We start from the raw sequence: 12,529 nt of genomic DNA, 5'->3' as shown, positions 1-12,529 counted from the left end.
AGATTTTGATGAGGATACTAATAGCAGCTGCCATTTATTAAATGCTTTCCATATAGAGGAACTAGGCTAGACCATTTGTATATATCATCTTCTTTAAACTTAACAACAATCTTAACCTTTTGAAGTAGGTTTTATCCTCTTCTCACAGAAAGAGTGAACTGCACCTTGAAGAATTTAAGTAATTTGACAAAGTCACCAACTAGTAGAGTGGGATGGGATTCAAACCCAGTTCCTCCTGATTCCAAATAATGCGTTCTTAATCATTATTCAATATCGTCCTCCTAGAAAGGAACCTTGAATATCTAACTGTTCTGTTGTACTCCTTAAGTTGCCTCCCGGAAACATTCTAACTTGTGATTTTTTTTTTTTTTTTTTTTTGTATGTAGTCAGTGTCCAGAAGGGTACAAGTGTGTGAAAGCTGGTAGAAACCCTGATTATGGCTACACAAGCTTTGACACTTTCAGTTGGGCCTTCTTGGCCTTATTTCGGCTAATGACCCAGGATTACTGGGAAAATCTTTACCAACAGGTGAGTGCCAAGAGAAACATTCATTGCGTTTTTGAATAGCATAAAAATCTGGTGACTGTTCCTTACCAGACTTTATATAAGATTTTTTTTTTCAATTTAGAAAGGACAAAACTCTTTTGGCTTATCACTAAAATTAGACATGTTTTATTTCCAGCAGTATTAGAGTGGATAATTCTGAAAATTATACATTGTTATCTTATCCTTTTTTGGCTTATTTGATCTCCAGTTCATGTCCCCCAACCCTTTCTGAATATAGCATCCTATGGGGTCCTAAGTAAATAGCAGGAAATACACTGTCACAGTCTCTTGTAGCTCTCCTGCACACACTGTTTCCTGAATGTGCTGCCCTGCTTGCAATGCCCTAAACACCAGGATCTCGTAGGTTCATTATGCTTTATTTTTTTTAACTCCCATGTACAGTTGCTATGAATTAAATTGTACCCCCTCCCATTTATGTGTTAAAGTCCTAACTCTCAGCGCCTTAGACTGACTATTTTTTGAGTTAGGGATTTAAAGAGGTGACTAAATTGAAATAAGGCATCGGGATGGGTCCTAATCCAATCTGACTGGTGTCCTTAAAAGAAAAGGAGATTAGTTCCTGAGAAACACCAGAAATGTGCCCACCTGGACACAGAGAGAAGACCCTGTGAGCACTCGGTGAGAAGGCAGCCATTGACAAGCCAAGGAGAGAGATCTCAGGAGAAATCCAACAAACCAACCCTTTGATATTGGACTTCCATCCTCTAGAACTGTTGGAAAGTAGAATTTCTGGGGCGCCTCGGTTGCTCAGTTGGTTAAGCGTCCGACTTCGGCTCAGGTCATGATCTCACAGTTCGTGGGTTCAAGCTCCGTGTTGGGCTCTGTGCTGACAGCTCAGAGCCTGGAGCCTGTTTCGGATTCTGTGTCCCCCTCTCTCTGCCCCTCCCCCACTCATGCTCTCTCTCAGTCTCTCAAAAGTATAAAGATTTAAAAAAAAATTTTTTTAATTAAAATTTCTGTTGTTTCAGCTTCCCAGTCTATAGTACATTGTCGTGGCAGCTCTAGGAAGGAAATATAAGAATTGAAGACCCAATTCACATCTCTAAATTCTCCTGTCCAAACTCAATTTCTCCTTCCTCTACACTTCCACGCCTTTTTAATATTCCTCAGTTTATAGTATCCATCACTTGTACATTAATTATTAATTCACATGGCCACCTCCTCCAATGTGATCTTTTGGGCCTATGGGTGTATCTTTTCACTTATATATTCTCAGCACCTGACCCCAGGAGGAAAGAGATGAAAATGATTATTCTGTATTATAAATAAAAAATGAATCACTTTTCTTAGAATTGCCAGATTCTTTTGGCCTGTTTTATGTTTACTTCATTTCTAATATTACAAAGGAATATAGAAATTATGTAAACATATACTTCAGAGGAAAAAAGGAATAGAAACAACTTTAAATATGAAAAAATAAGCTCACTTTTACTCAAAATTAAAGAAATGAAAATTAAAACGAGAGTGACAGCTAATTGTTTACCTGTTAGAATGATGGAGATCCAAAGAGAGACGCTGTCTGGCTGTGACATGGGGAGGTAGACTTACTCACACATTGCTGGGAACCACAGCCAAGTGCAACATAGGAACTTTTATGAAAATTAAAATGAATATACCCATTAACCAAAAATTCCACTACCTAAGAATTTATCAAAGAGAAGAAATTGTAACAATGATAACTGATAGAAAAGGGAAATGAGTAGGCATCAGAGACAGGAGAGAGATATTTTTCGTGTAATTATCTTTTTATACCATTTGAATTTTTGTACTATATGCTGCATTCAAAACTTTTAATACATATTAATTAAAAGTAAATATAACAGTAGACAAGCAGATAAGATCATTCAATTAGGCTCGCTACTTTGTGTGAACATGATACATCATCATTGATACTTTATCAGTCAAAGGGACTACAGATACTATCTGCTTCTCTAATTTGAAAATGAGCAGAGTAGCTCCTTTTTGAGTAATTTTCAGACTGCAGATTTAAAAAATCCCAGACTGAGGCACCTGTGTGGCTTAGTCAGTTAAGGGTCCAACTCTTGGTTTCGACTCAGGCCATGATCTCATAGTTTGTGAGTTGGAGCCCCACATCGGGCTCTGTGCTGACAGTGGAGTCTGTTTGGGATTCTCTCTGACCATCTATCTCTATTCCTCTCTCTCTCTCTCAAAAATAAATAAGTAAACATTGTTAAATCCAGGATTATTATTCTTAAAAATAGTGAAGAATCATACCTAATTTTAATACAAGTTTAATAGATTGCTATATCCTTTGTAGTGAAAAAGTGTGTATTTAAATACGGATTGTTTTCCATGGAGGTGTAATTTTATTCCTTTATATTTTTGATAACATGAGATTATACTGAACTGCCCAACTTCCCCATGCCTAATATGCCATTCAAGTTGAAATAATCTACCAAAAATCTTTGTGTTATTAAAATAATGATTTCCATTTTTCCCTAGACACTGCGTGCTGCTGGGAAAACTTACATGATCTTCTTTGTTGTGGTGATTTTTCTGGGATCCTTTTATCTAATAAACTTGATTCTTGCTGTGGTTGCCATGGCCTATGAGGAACAGAACCAGGCAAACATTGAAGAAGCGAGGCAAAAGGAGTTAGAATTTCAACAGATGTTAGATCGTCTTAAAAAAGAGCAAGAAGAAGCTGAGGTATTATTGTTTGGTGTAAAATTCTCCCTAGAAGTAGAAATCCAAAGGGGAATAGCAGAGGCTCATAGCAGAGACTCTGTGGCCTTCCCCACGAGATTTTCCTTACTGGATTTTTTAACATAAGCTGAATTTTCATTCTGGGGTGGTCAAAGAACCAATTCTGGATTGAGTTAGAATTGGTATTTGTCTCATTCTACCTTTCCCCATAATCAGCACAGAGAATATTCTAAGCCATTCCTCCTAAACCTGTTATCCATAATTCCTCAGTATGTATGGCATTATGCAAAGTCCCAAAACATATATGATATGTTTCCCCAGAGTAGCAATTGCATACAAAAGCTTAGGGAAAATTATTTAAGTGTTAAAGATAACAGATACTCTATGGAGTAGAAAGAAAAATGTGCATCAATTTTTGTTAACGTGGCAAGAACTTTTAAGATAAAAAATATGAGATGTTAAGAAAATTTATACTTATGGTTGTAGGCACTTTAAGCTAAGGTACAAATTATTGAGTATTCTTCCTCACTCCTCTCTCCAAGAGGGTACTTCAGTGGAAAAGTTTCAGAAGGTTTGTACCAAGAGAACCAAAAATTTAAATATTATGCAGGAGTTTAAAATTTGTTTGGGGGCACCGGGGTGGCTCAGTTAGTTAAGCATCTGACCGGCTCAGGTCATGATCTCATGGTTTGTGAGTTCAAGTGCTGCATTGGGCTTTGTACTGACAGTGCAGAGCCTGCTTGGGATTTTCTCTCTGCCTCTCCCCTACTTTCACTCTCAAAATAAATAAATAAGCTTTCAAAAAAAAGTAAAAATAAATAAAATTTGTTTGATATTTCAACCTAAATATCTTCAAAATGTCTAACTTATGGGGCTCCTGGGTGGCTCAGTCGGTTGAGCGTCCGACTTCAGCTCAGGTCACGATCTCGCGGTCCGTGAGTTCGAGCCCCGCGTCAGGCTCTGGGTTGATGGCTCAGAGCCTGGAGCCTGCTTCCGATTCTGTGTCTCCCTCTCTCTCTGCCCCTCCCCCATTCATGCTCTGTCTCTCTCTGTCTCAAAAATAAATAAACATTAAAAAAAATAAAATAAAAAAAATGTCTAACTTATTAGGGGAAAGGTAGTAATATGTAAAGTAGAAAACTTTGATAGAGAAAGATGTTCAGTGCAGTATTTTGATAATATTAAACATCAAAAAGTATATAAATTTTTTAATTAGATAATGATAAGGAGAATTATGATACTTTTGTGTCTTGGAGTATTATTCAGCCATAAAATGATGTGCTTTAAGAATATTATGATGACAGTGAAATGTTTTAATATGATGTATTAAGTAGTAGGATACAAAATTGGGCATAATATACAAACAATTTAAAAACTTTATATATATATATATATATATATATATATATATATATATATATATGAAGAAATACACCAATTATTTCTGGGTTTTAGGATTGAGTGATTTTTTTTTTTTATTCACAATGTCCTTATTTTCCAAATTTTTACAAGGAATGTTTTAATAATAAAAACTTAATTTTTGATAAAAGATTAACAGTACGTCATCCAGGATTTTCTAGGAAACCCTTAGAAGTCTCTCATCTTCTTGACATTCATTTTATAATAATTCATTTTTGTTTTCAGGCAATTCAGTTTCCATTAAACTGAGTGCCTGACTCTTTTGATAATATTGAGTTAATTACCTGAAAAAGATGTACGAATTTTCTTATTATATGGTTTATGTGAGTTTTATGTTACAGAATTACCTAGTAAAACTTTTATAAATACCATTTTAAATTGTTTTACCATAAATATAGGAATAGTATATATTAGTTTAATGCCAAAGTAAAATGGGGCCTTATCACAATGCAAGAAAAGCAATAAATATATGCTTTGTAAGCTCTCTAGTTACAATACAAAAATAAAAAATAAATAAAAAGGCATGACTTCATGCACAAGGGACATGATTACATGGACAGTGTAATTAAATTCATGGTAGAGAGGTGCCTACCCCATAATAGAGTTTCCCAGACTTTGGAAATGACTTACCACATGTGTGACCTCTTGGTCCAACAGGCAATCGCAATGGCAGCAGCTGAGTACACAAGTATTGGGAGAAGCAGAATTATGGGCTTCTCTGAGAGTTCTTCTGAAACATCCAAACTGAGCTCTAAAAGTGCTAAAGAAAGAAGAAACAGAAGAAGGAAAAAGAACCAAAAGAAGCTCGCCAGTGGGGAAGAAAAGGGAGACAATGAGAAATTGTCCAAATCAGAGTCTGAGGAGAGTATCAGGAGAAAAAGTTTCCACCTTGGGGTTGAAGGTCATAGGCGAGCACGTGAAAAGAGACTGTCTACCCCTAATCAGGTACCAATGCAATTGTCAAATGCTTATTGCCAGGGCTAGGATTATAGAGCAAAATGTGTTACCTTGAGGTAACAGGATCTCAGGAAAGGAGTGAGTGACTTCACTGGTATATTTTTAGGTAAAAACTTATTGATTGTTGGACATTTATGGAAAGAACACAGATGTGCATAGTTTTCCATTTAACTTGGACCATTTTTGAAGGAGCCTATAGTTTCATCATTGTCATATCTTCTCCAATAAACATTTTCAGAACAGAATATTCATAAGAACTGTCATAAATGAAGAAATTATTTACACAACATATTAACTTTTACATTTTTATCTAGTCTGTATTTGGTAATGCCTCATTGGCTAAAAACTAATCCCAGACTAGGTTCTCCACTTTTCTTCACCACCATAACTAATGGTACCAGCAGAATATCAGTACATGAGCTGGAAAGTTTGGAGACACTTGACAACCTCTACCCCTGACTGCATCAACTACTAATAACTAATCGCTCAGTCTGTTATTTCTGCTTGTGTAAAATATCTCTTTCCTTTTTTCTTTTTTCTCTTTCCACTGAAACCTCCATATCTCAGGGTTCCCTGCCTACAGAACTCTAAGATGAACAATTGCTTCCCTTCTCCTAAATACTAGCCTGTTTTCTCTCATACAACACTCCCAAATCCCTTTTACAAAACAAAGCTGTCCCTTGGCTCAACTTGAAAAACAAAGAAAACAAAACAAAACAAACACTCTGTGTTGAATAACTACTGACTATAGAAGAAGACCTATATCTTATCCATGTTGTGGACTGGCTTCAGCCTTATTTCCCACCTTTCTCTACCTTCATGTACCCTCAGTCCATCGTGATTATTCACTCATACATACATGCCCTGTACCTCTGTTACTTAGTACATGTGGTGTTCTCTAAGTGGGGTGGTTTTCTTCTTTGTTTCCCTCCTGGTGTGGCAGCACCCATTCTTCTTTCATAAGCTCAGATGCCACTTATCCCACAAATTTGCCTCTGCCCTCACCACTTCTCCCATTTGCTCTTTGGTGCCTTACTTAACAATTACTGTTCTTCGCATTTATGACTTCATTTAAAACTGAGACAAACCATAAGAAACTCTTGAATACAGAGAACAAATGGAGGGTTGCTGGCGAGGAGGTGGGTGGGGGGATGGTTTAAATGGGTGATGGGCATTAAGGAGGGTGCTTTTCGGGATGAACATTGAGTGTCATATGTAAGAGATGAATCATGGTGTTCTACTCCTGAAGCCAAGACTACACTGTATGTTATCTAACTTGAATTTAAATAAAAATTAAGAAAAAAATAATTAAAACAATAAAATTTCTATCTTCTACTACTTAAGTCTGTAAGATGCTTCCAGATACACATAGAAATCAGAGTCCCTACCTTCAAAGATTTTATAATTTAGCTGGGGAGACAGAACTTGAAAGCATGTGGTATCAATAAAAAGACCTATGACAAGAGCAAAACAAGCTGGATTTAAGGCAAAGGCTTTGTTATCCTCGCTTTCCATTATTCAGAGTGCCTGCCACTTTGTCCTTTCCATAGGAAGCACTAGCACTTATTGAATTAGATACTTCCAAAGAATAAACACTCAGTTTTGTTTATGGACACGGTTTATCCTGGCCGTGAATTCAATAAATGTGACTTTTCCTCCTCTTTGGTGTTGGGCAATCTCTTTTTCAAATTCTAGTATTATATGACTTGTAAACTCACTGACATTGAAAGGTCTTTCTTAGCATACCTTGACTGAGCTTCCAACATGTAAAGTGGAGTTGCAAGCATTGGAATGCAAAGAAGCACACAGTGTGCCCTTCAGCCTCAAAAGAGTTTCAATTACTTATGGAACTTAGGGACTGATATATTGAAAGCTAAATAACAGGTATGAATACCAAATGCTTTTTATAAGTGGTATATTCTTTGTAGCAAAATCAGTGGGGTAGAAAGCATGGCGAGGTCACTGTAGGCCAAAGTAGGAGAGACCTATACAGTAATAAATAATGTACCTACTCCAGAAAGGATGGATTCTCCAGTCTTTTCATCCCTTATTTAGGAGAATTTGTCTTCCTGCTGAATTGCTTTATTTTTTAATATGTTTCTTTTCAACCAGTACAGAGCCACCTGGCCTCAGCTCAGAGGTCTCAGAGGCAGTAATGTGCACTTCTATTCTTAGATGCTTCAGCAGATACATGGCTGCATGTCATCTTTTTTGTTTTTTTTTTTTCCTGCAGTCACCACTCAGCATCCGAGGCTCCTTGTTTTCTGCAAGGCGCAGCAGCAGAACGAGTCTTTTTAGTTTCAAAGGCCGAGGGAAAGACATTGGATCTGAGACTGAGTTTGCCGACGACGAGCATAGCATTTTCGGGGATGGTGAGAGCAGGAGGGGCTCACTGTTTGTGCCCCACAGACCTCGGGAGCGGCGCAGCAGTAACATCAGCCAAGCCAGTAGGTCCCCCCCAGTGCTGCCAGTGAATGGGAAGATGCACAGTGCCGTGGACTGCAATGGTGTGGTCTCCCTGGTTGATGGACCCTCAGCCCTCATGCTCCCCAATGGACAGCTTCTGCCAGAGGTGATAATAGATAAGGCAACTTCTGATGACAGCGTAAGGATGTTTTAAATAGCTCAGGCCTGGCTCGGCCCTTGTTCTTGCATCAGTCCATCTGCTAGAGGGGCCTTCTTGGGTCCTGTGAATGGCTCTGCATTTTGCAATACCGCTACTACAGAAACACACCTTCACCTCATTAATGTAATTCTCATGGGATATGCTGTAGATGTCTAATTCAAAGATATTTAAAACTGCATTTTTTTAAAAAAGGAACTTATATTTACTTCCATATTATCAACCATCCCTTTAGAAAACAATGTATAAAAGACATAGATATATATACATAAATCTCAGCACAGAAAATGCATTGGTTATGCTGATCTTTATTAGTTGATAATAGGTCCCATTTTTCTAAGGAAATTTGGATTCTTTCCACCTACTGCTATCTTTCTGAAGATACTGTTTAATATATACCTTGTGCAAAGAATCTTGAGTTTTAATAATAGTAATAATAATAGCAAATATGTGTTTAGGATTTATAATAGCCCTGTAAGGTGATATATTATCATCCCTCTTTTACATAGGAGGAAACTGAGGCATGGAGAAGCAAAGCAATTTCCGCAAGTTCACTCAGCTAGTAAACAGTAGTCCTGAAGTTCAAACAGGCTCTCTGTTTCAGAGCTTGCACTCTTAACCCACCACATTTTTGCTCTCTCTCCAATGTGTGCTAGGCTTTTAAACTTGGAAATAATTTAATGTTTTTAATGTTTATTTATTTTTGAGAGACAGAGAGAGAGTGTGAGCAGGGGTGGGGCAGAGAGAAGGAGACAAAGAATCCGAAGCAGGCTCCAGACTCTGAGCTGTCAGCACAGAGCCCACCGTGGGGCTCAAACCCACAAACTGCGAGATCATGACCTGTGCTGAAGTTGGGCATTTAACCAACTGAGCCACCCAGGTGCCCTGAAACTTAGAAATAATTTAGAATAGCTATGCTTTTCCCCATACATAATTGAAACTTTTTTCATTAAAATAAGATAAAAACAAAAACAAAAACTCTGTGGTCTGGAGTCTACCGATAAAAATATAATAGCCAAACTATATACATTAATACAAACATACACACATAAAAGCAAAAACAAAGCAACAATTCCAAGGCAACAATTTCAAGGGTTTAGGAGTAATTAAGTCAGTAGAGAAAGTGTCTAATTAGGCTGAAAAGTGAGATCTTTCTGGTTTCTGGAGTTTCTAGGTTACCTCTTTAGGCCAGTCACTGTTCTGTTGCATTACTAAAGATCAGTAGGGGCTCTGACTGACCTAACAAGCTTTGAACTCATGCTAGGTATTCATATATTCATATTTTCAGACAATATATTTTTAGCGAGAATAAAGTTCCATCAAAGTCATGGCCACATACATATTTCATTTGGAATGACTGCATGTGCTTTTTAGGTAACAAGTGACCTCTGTGCTTGCATGATCCAGCTTTGGGCCTTCGGCCAAGATATTTTTCCTTGTCAAATGAGCATGCTAAATTCTATGGAATCAGATCTTTGCTGTGTTTTGCTTTTCAGTGATGTACTATCTGTGAAACATATAATTTATATCAGATTTGGATATTATTTCATATTTTTAAATGAAATATTTTCACTAAAGACTTTACTTTTACCGTAGAAAAATCAGTATTACCATAAATCCTGAAACAAACTACAAAACTAGAGTATACTCTAAGATTCAACAGAAATGCAATAAACATGATAGTGTGGCAAAATGTACAGTTTAGATGAAAAAAATTGCATGACAGATAATATAACCTTGACAACTAAAACGTGTCTACATGAAAAAGAATGTGTTATTCTTGTTTGACTTGTAGAAAAATTGCCATTTCTTGAAAGTCAGTAGATTAGAGACTGTATCAAATAGAAAGATCTCCATAAAAAGCCAGCTACAGATAATGTGTGTGTGGATGTCTGCGCACATACACATACAGACAGACACACATGCATACATTTATGCCCATGTGTCCATGTTTTGATATACACACACATATAAGTATATCTAAACAACTATACAACTTTAAAACTCTAGAGCTATATTTACATGTTTGTAAAGTGGTGTGTGTGTATCTATACATACGTAAATACCACACATACCACACCTAAACAGATAGATAGGTGATACATGTAGAATTGTATAGTTGTTTGTGTGTATATGTGTGTGTGAGCTGTGTATGTGTGTGTGTGTGTATTGTTGGCCTGCACTGAACCAGCATAGTGTTTAAACTTTGAATTAGTTGCCAAGATTTAAAAACAAGACATTTTCACACAAAAATGAGTGCACCTGGTAAGACTGAGCTCATATTCCTGCATGGCAACAATCCTTTAGAGCTGAACAGTGGTCACCTCTTTCAGATGGAGCTTACATTCTCCATTTTGCTACAGTGCCCACCAGTCTCCGTCGTCCTTTTCACGCTGAGTCATTTATCCTCATCCACTCAGAGCAATTCATGAGATCTTCCTTGGTAATAAGAAACATCCATTACAGTCTCCATGTAATTCTGTTACCTCAACAAAGAATAATTATAGAAATTTATCAGAGAATACCGAGGTTCTGTCCCTTTACCACACATCACTGCAATACACGTTTAGCTGGTTTCATGTAGGACACTTACATGGTAAAACTATCTGAATAAATTCGACACCCAGAAAGATAGGTGATGAAAGTGATTACAACAAGAAAAGCAGCTTGTTTTATTTTTACTTCCTAAGCATTAATTCTTTTAATTCTCAAAGCGAGAATATGAGGCTAATACTATGATCATCTCCATTTTACCAATGATAGAACTGAGATGGGAGTTAAGTAACCCTCCAGTGACACATACCCAGTAAGTAGCAGAACTATGATTACAACCCAGCAGCCTAATTTCTACTTTTATTTACTCACTACAGCTACCTAAGCAAAATTTTATTCTGCACCTATAATTTATTAGAATTATATTCTTAGAACTTTAATTAATCATCTTTTTTTTTCTTTCAGGGTACAACTAATCAAATACATAAGAAAAGACGTTCCAGTTCTTATCTCCTTTCTGAAGATATGTTGAATGATCCCCATCTAAGACAAAGAGCAATGAGTAGAGTAAGCATATTAACAAACACTGTAGAAGGTATGTAATAATGCTGTCCTACCCATACAGATTTTTAAACAAAATTTAGATAAGCCCTGGTTAGCCTTAAATAGGTATATGAAGTTCTTAGGAAGAATTCAAAGAATAAAAAATGATCATAAACAATGGTAAAGGTAACCAATGGATACTAATGGAATGGTCTTTATGTGCTCAAAAAACTTGATAAAGTTTTTATGTGTGTGATTAAAGATATTGGATGATAAGACTTTTCAAAGACAATTAATGATAATAAATGAAGAAAGCTAGGTTAACCAGGGCTGTGTGGGTTATATATTATATACATATATTATATATATACTATATATATAATATATATATAGTATATAATCTTACAAACTTAGTCTCTGGGTTTACCATCTAATATGCAAGAAAATAATATATACTTCCAGATGTCTATAATGGCTGCCTCTGAGCACATTCAGCAAAATTATAAAATGGTAATCTGTGACATAACATCTGTTAAGATTATGATGAAAAGGCATTAGAGAAAGCAATTTAGAGAACATATAGTGGTTACACCTTGAGAAGCGAGTCAGGGTGGCAACTTTTACAATGTGTTGGTTTCCACCCTCTCCCCCTACAATATGCCCCAGGTCCCACCTTGTGCTTTCATACCATGATGGCCTCAGACAAAGCTTCCACCCACTTCCTAAACTTAATGGTGAGAAATAAAAGAGATTATGGTATGATGTATCTATTGAATGAGCCACTCCATAAATTATTTCTAGTCTCTTGGTTCTGAGATTGATTTCACCTGTGAAAAAATATATATTGATGGAAAATATATATTTCTCCATTAAGAAAACATTGATTCTTGGGGTACCTGGGTGGCTCAGTCAGTTGAGTGTCCAACTTTTGATTTCTGCTTAGGTCATAATCACCAAGTCATGGGATCAAGTCCCATGTGGGGCTCCACACTGTGCGTGGAGCCTGGGTGAAATTCTCTCTCCCTCTCCTTCTGCCTCTCTCCCCCACCCCCACTCCCATGTGCTTTCTCTGTATATGCAAGGAAAAAGTAAAAAAAGAAAACATAGGTTCTCCTGTTTACCATCACGTTAGGTGTATGTTTCTCTAGGAGTTGCCTCTATCTGCTTTGAGTCATTAATTTCACTGCCTTCCCCTAAATTACACTTGGTCTAGTAAATGAACATCATGATAGAAGATTTTTATGTAATATATTATGCTTT

At 36.7% G+C, this 12,529-nt stretch overlaps 1 protein-coding gene across 6 annotated transcripts in view; it reads left to right on the top strand.

The window, feature by feature from the left end:
• The window catches only part of SCN9A (sodium voltage-gated channel alpha subunit 9), a 99,691-nt gene that overhangs the window by 20,210 nt on the left and 66,952 nt on the right, over positions 1-12,529 (top strand). For 3 of the 6 annotated variants that reach the window (XM_007074623.2, XM_042994621.1, XM_007074622.2), the window contains 5 exons: positions 387-528; positions 3,031-3,237; positions 5,311-5,598; positions 7,844-8,182; positions 11,192-11,321. In XM_007074623.2, coding sequence (XP_007074685.1) covers positions 387-528; positions 3,031-3,237; positions 5,311-5,598; positions 7,844-8,182; positions 11,192-11,321 — 1,106 coding nt within the window. Of the gene's footprint in view, positions 1-386; positions 529-3,030; positions 3,238-5,310; positions 5,599-7,843; positions 8,216-11,191; positions 11,322-12,529 lie in introns of all 6 variants that reach the window. The other 3 variants (XM_042994620.1, XM_042994619.1, XM_042994622.1) reach the window with 2 other exon arrangements.

Source organism: Panthera tigris, chromosome C1, assembly GCF_018350195.1.
Source record: "Panthera tigris isolate Pti1 chromosome C1, P.tigris_Pti1_mat1.1, whole genome shotgun sequence".
In the NCBI taxonomy this organism is placed as follows: Eukaryota; Metazoa; Chordata; class Mammalia; order Carnivora; family Felidae; genus Panthera; species Panthera tigris.
The sequence above is the reverse complement of the archived record's forward strand: the minus strand, read 5'-3'. Positions and strand labels throughout refer to the sequence as shown.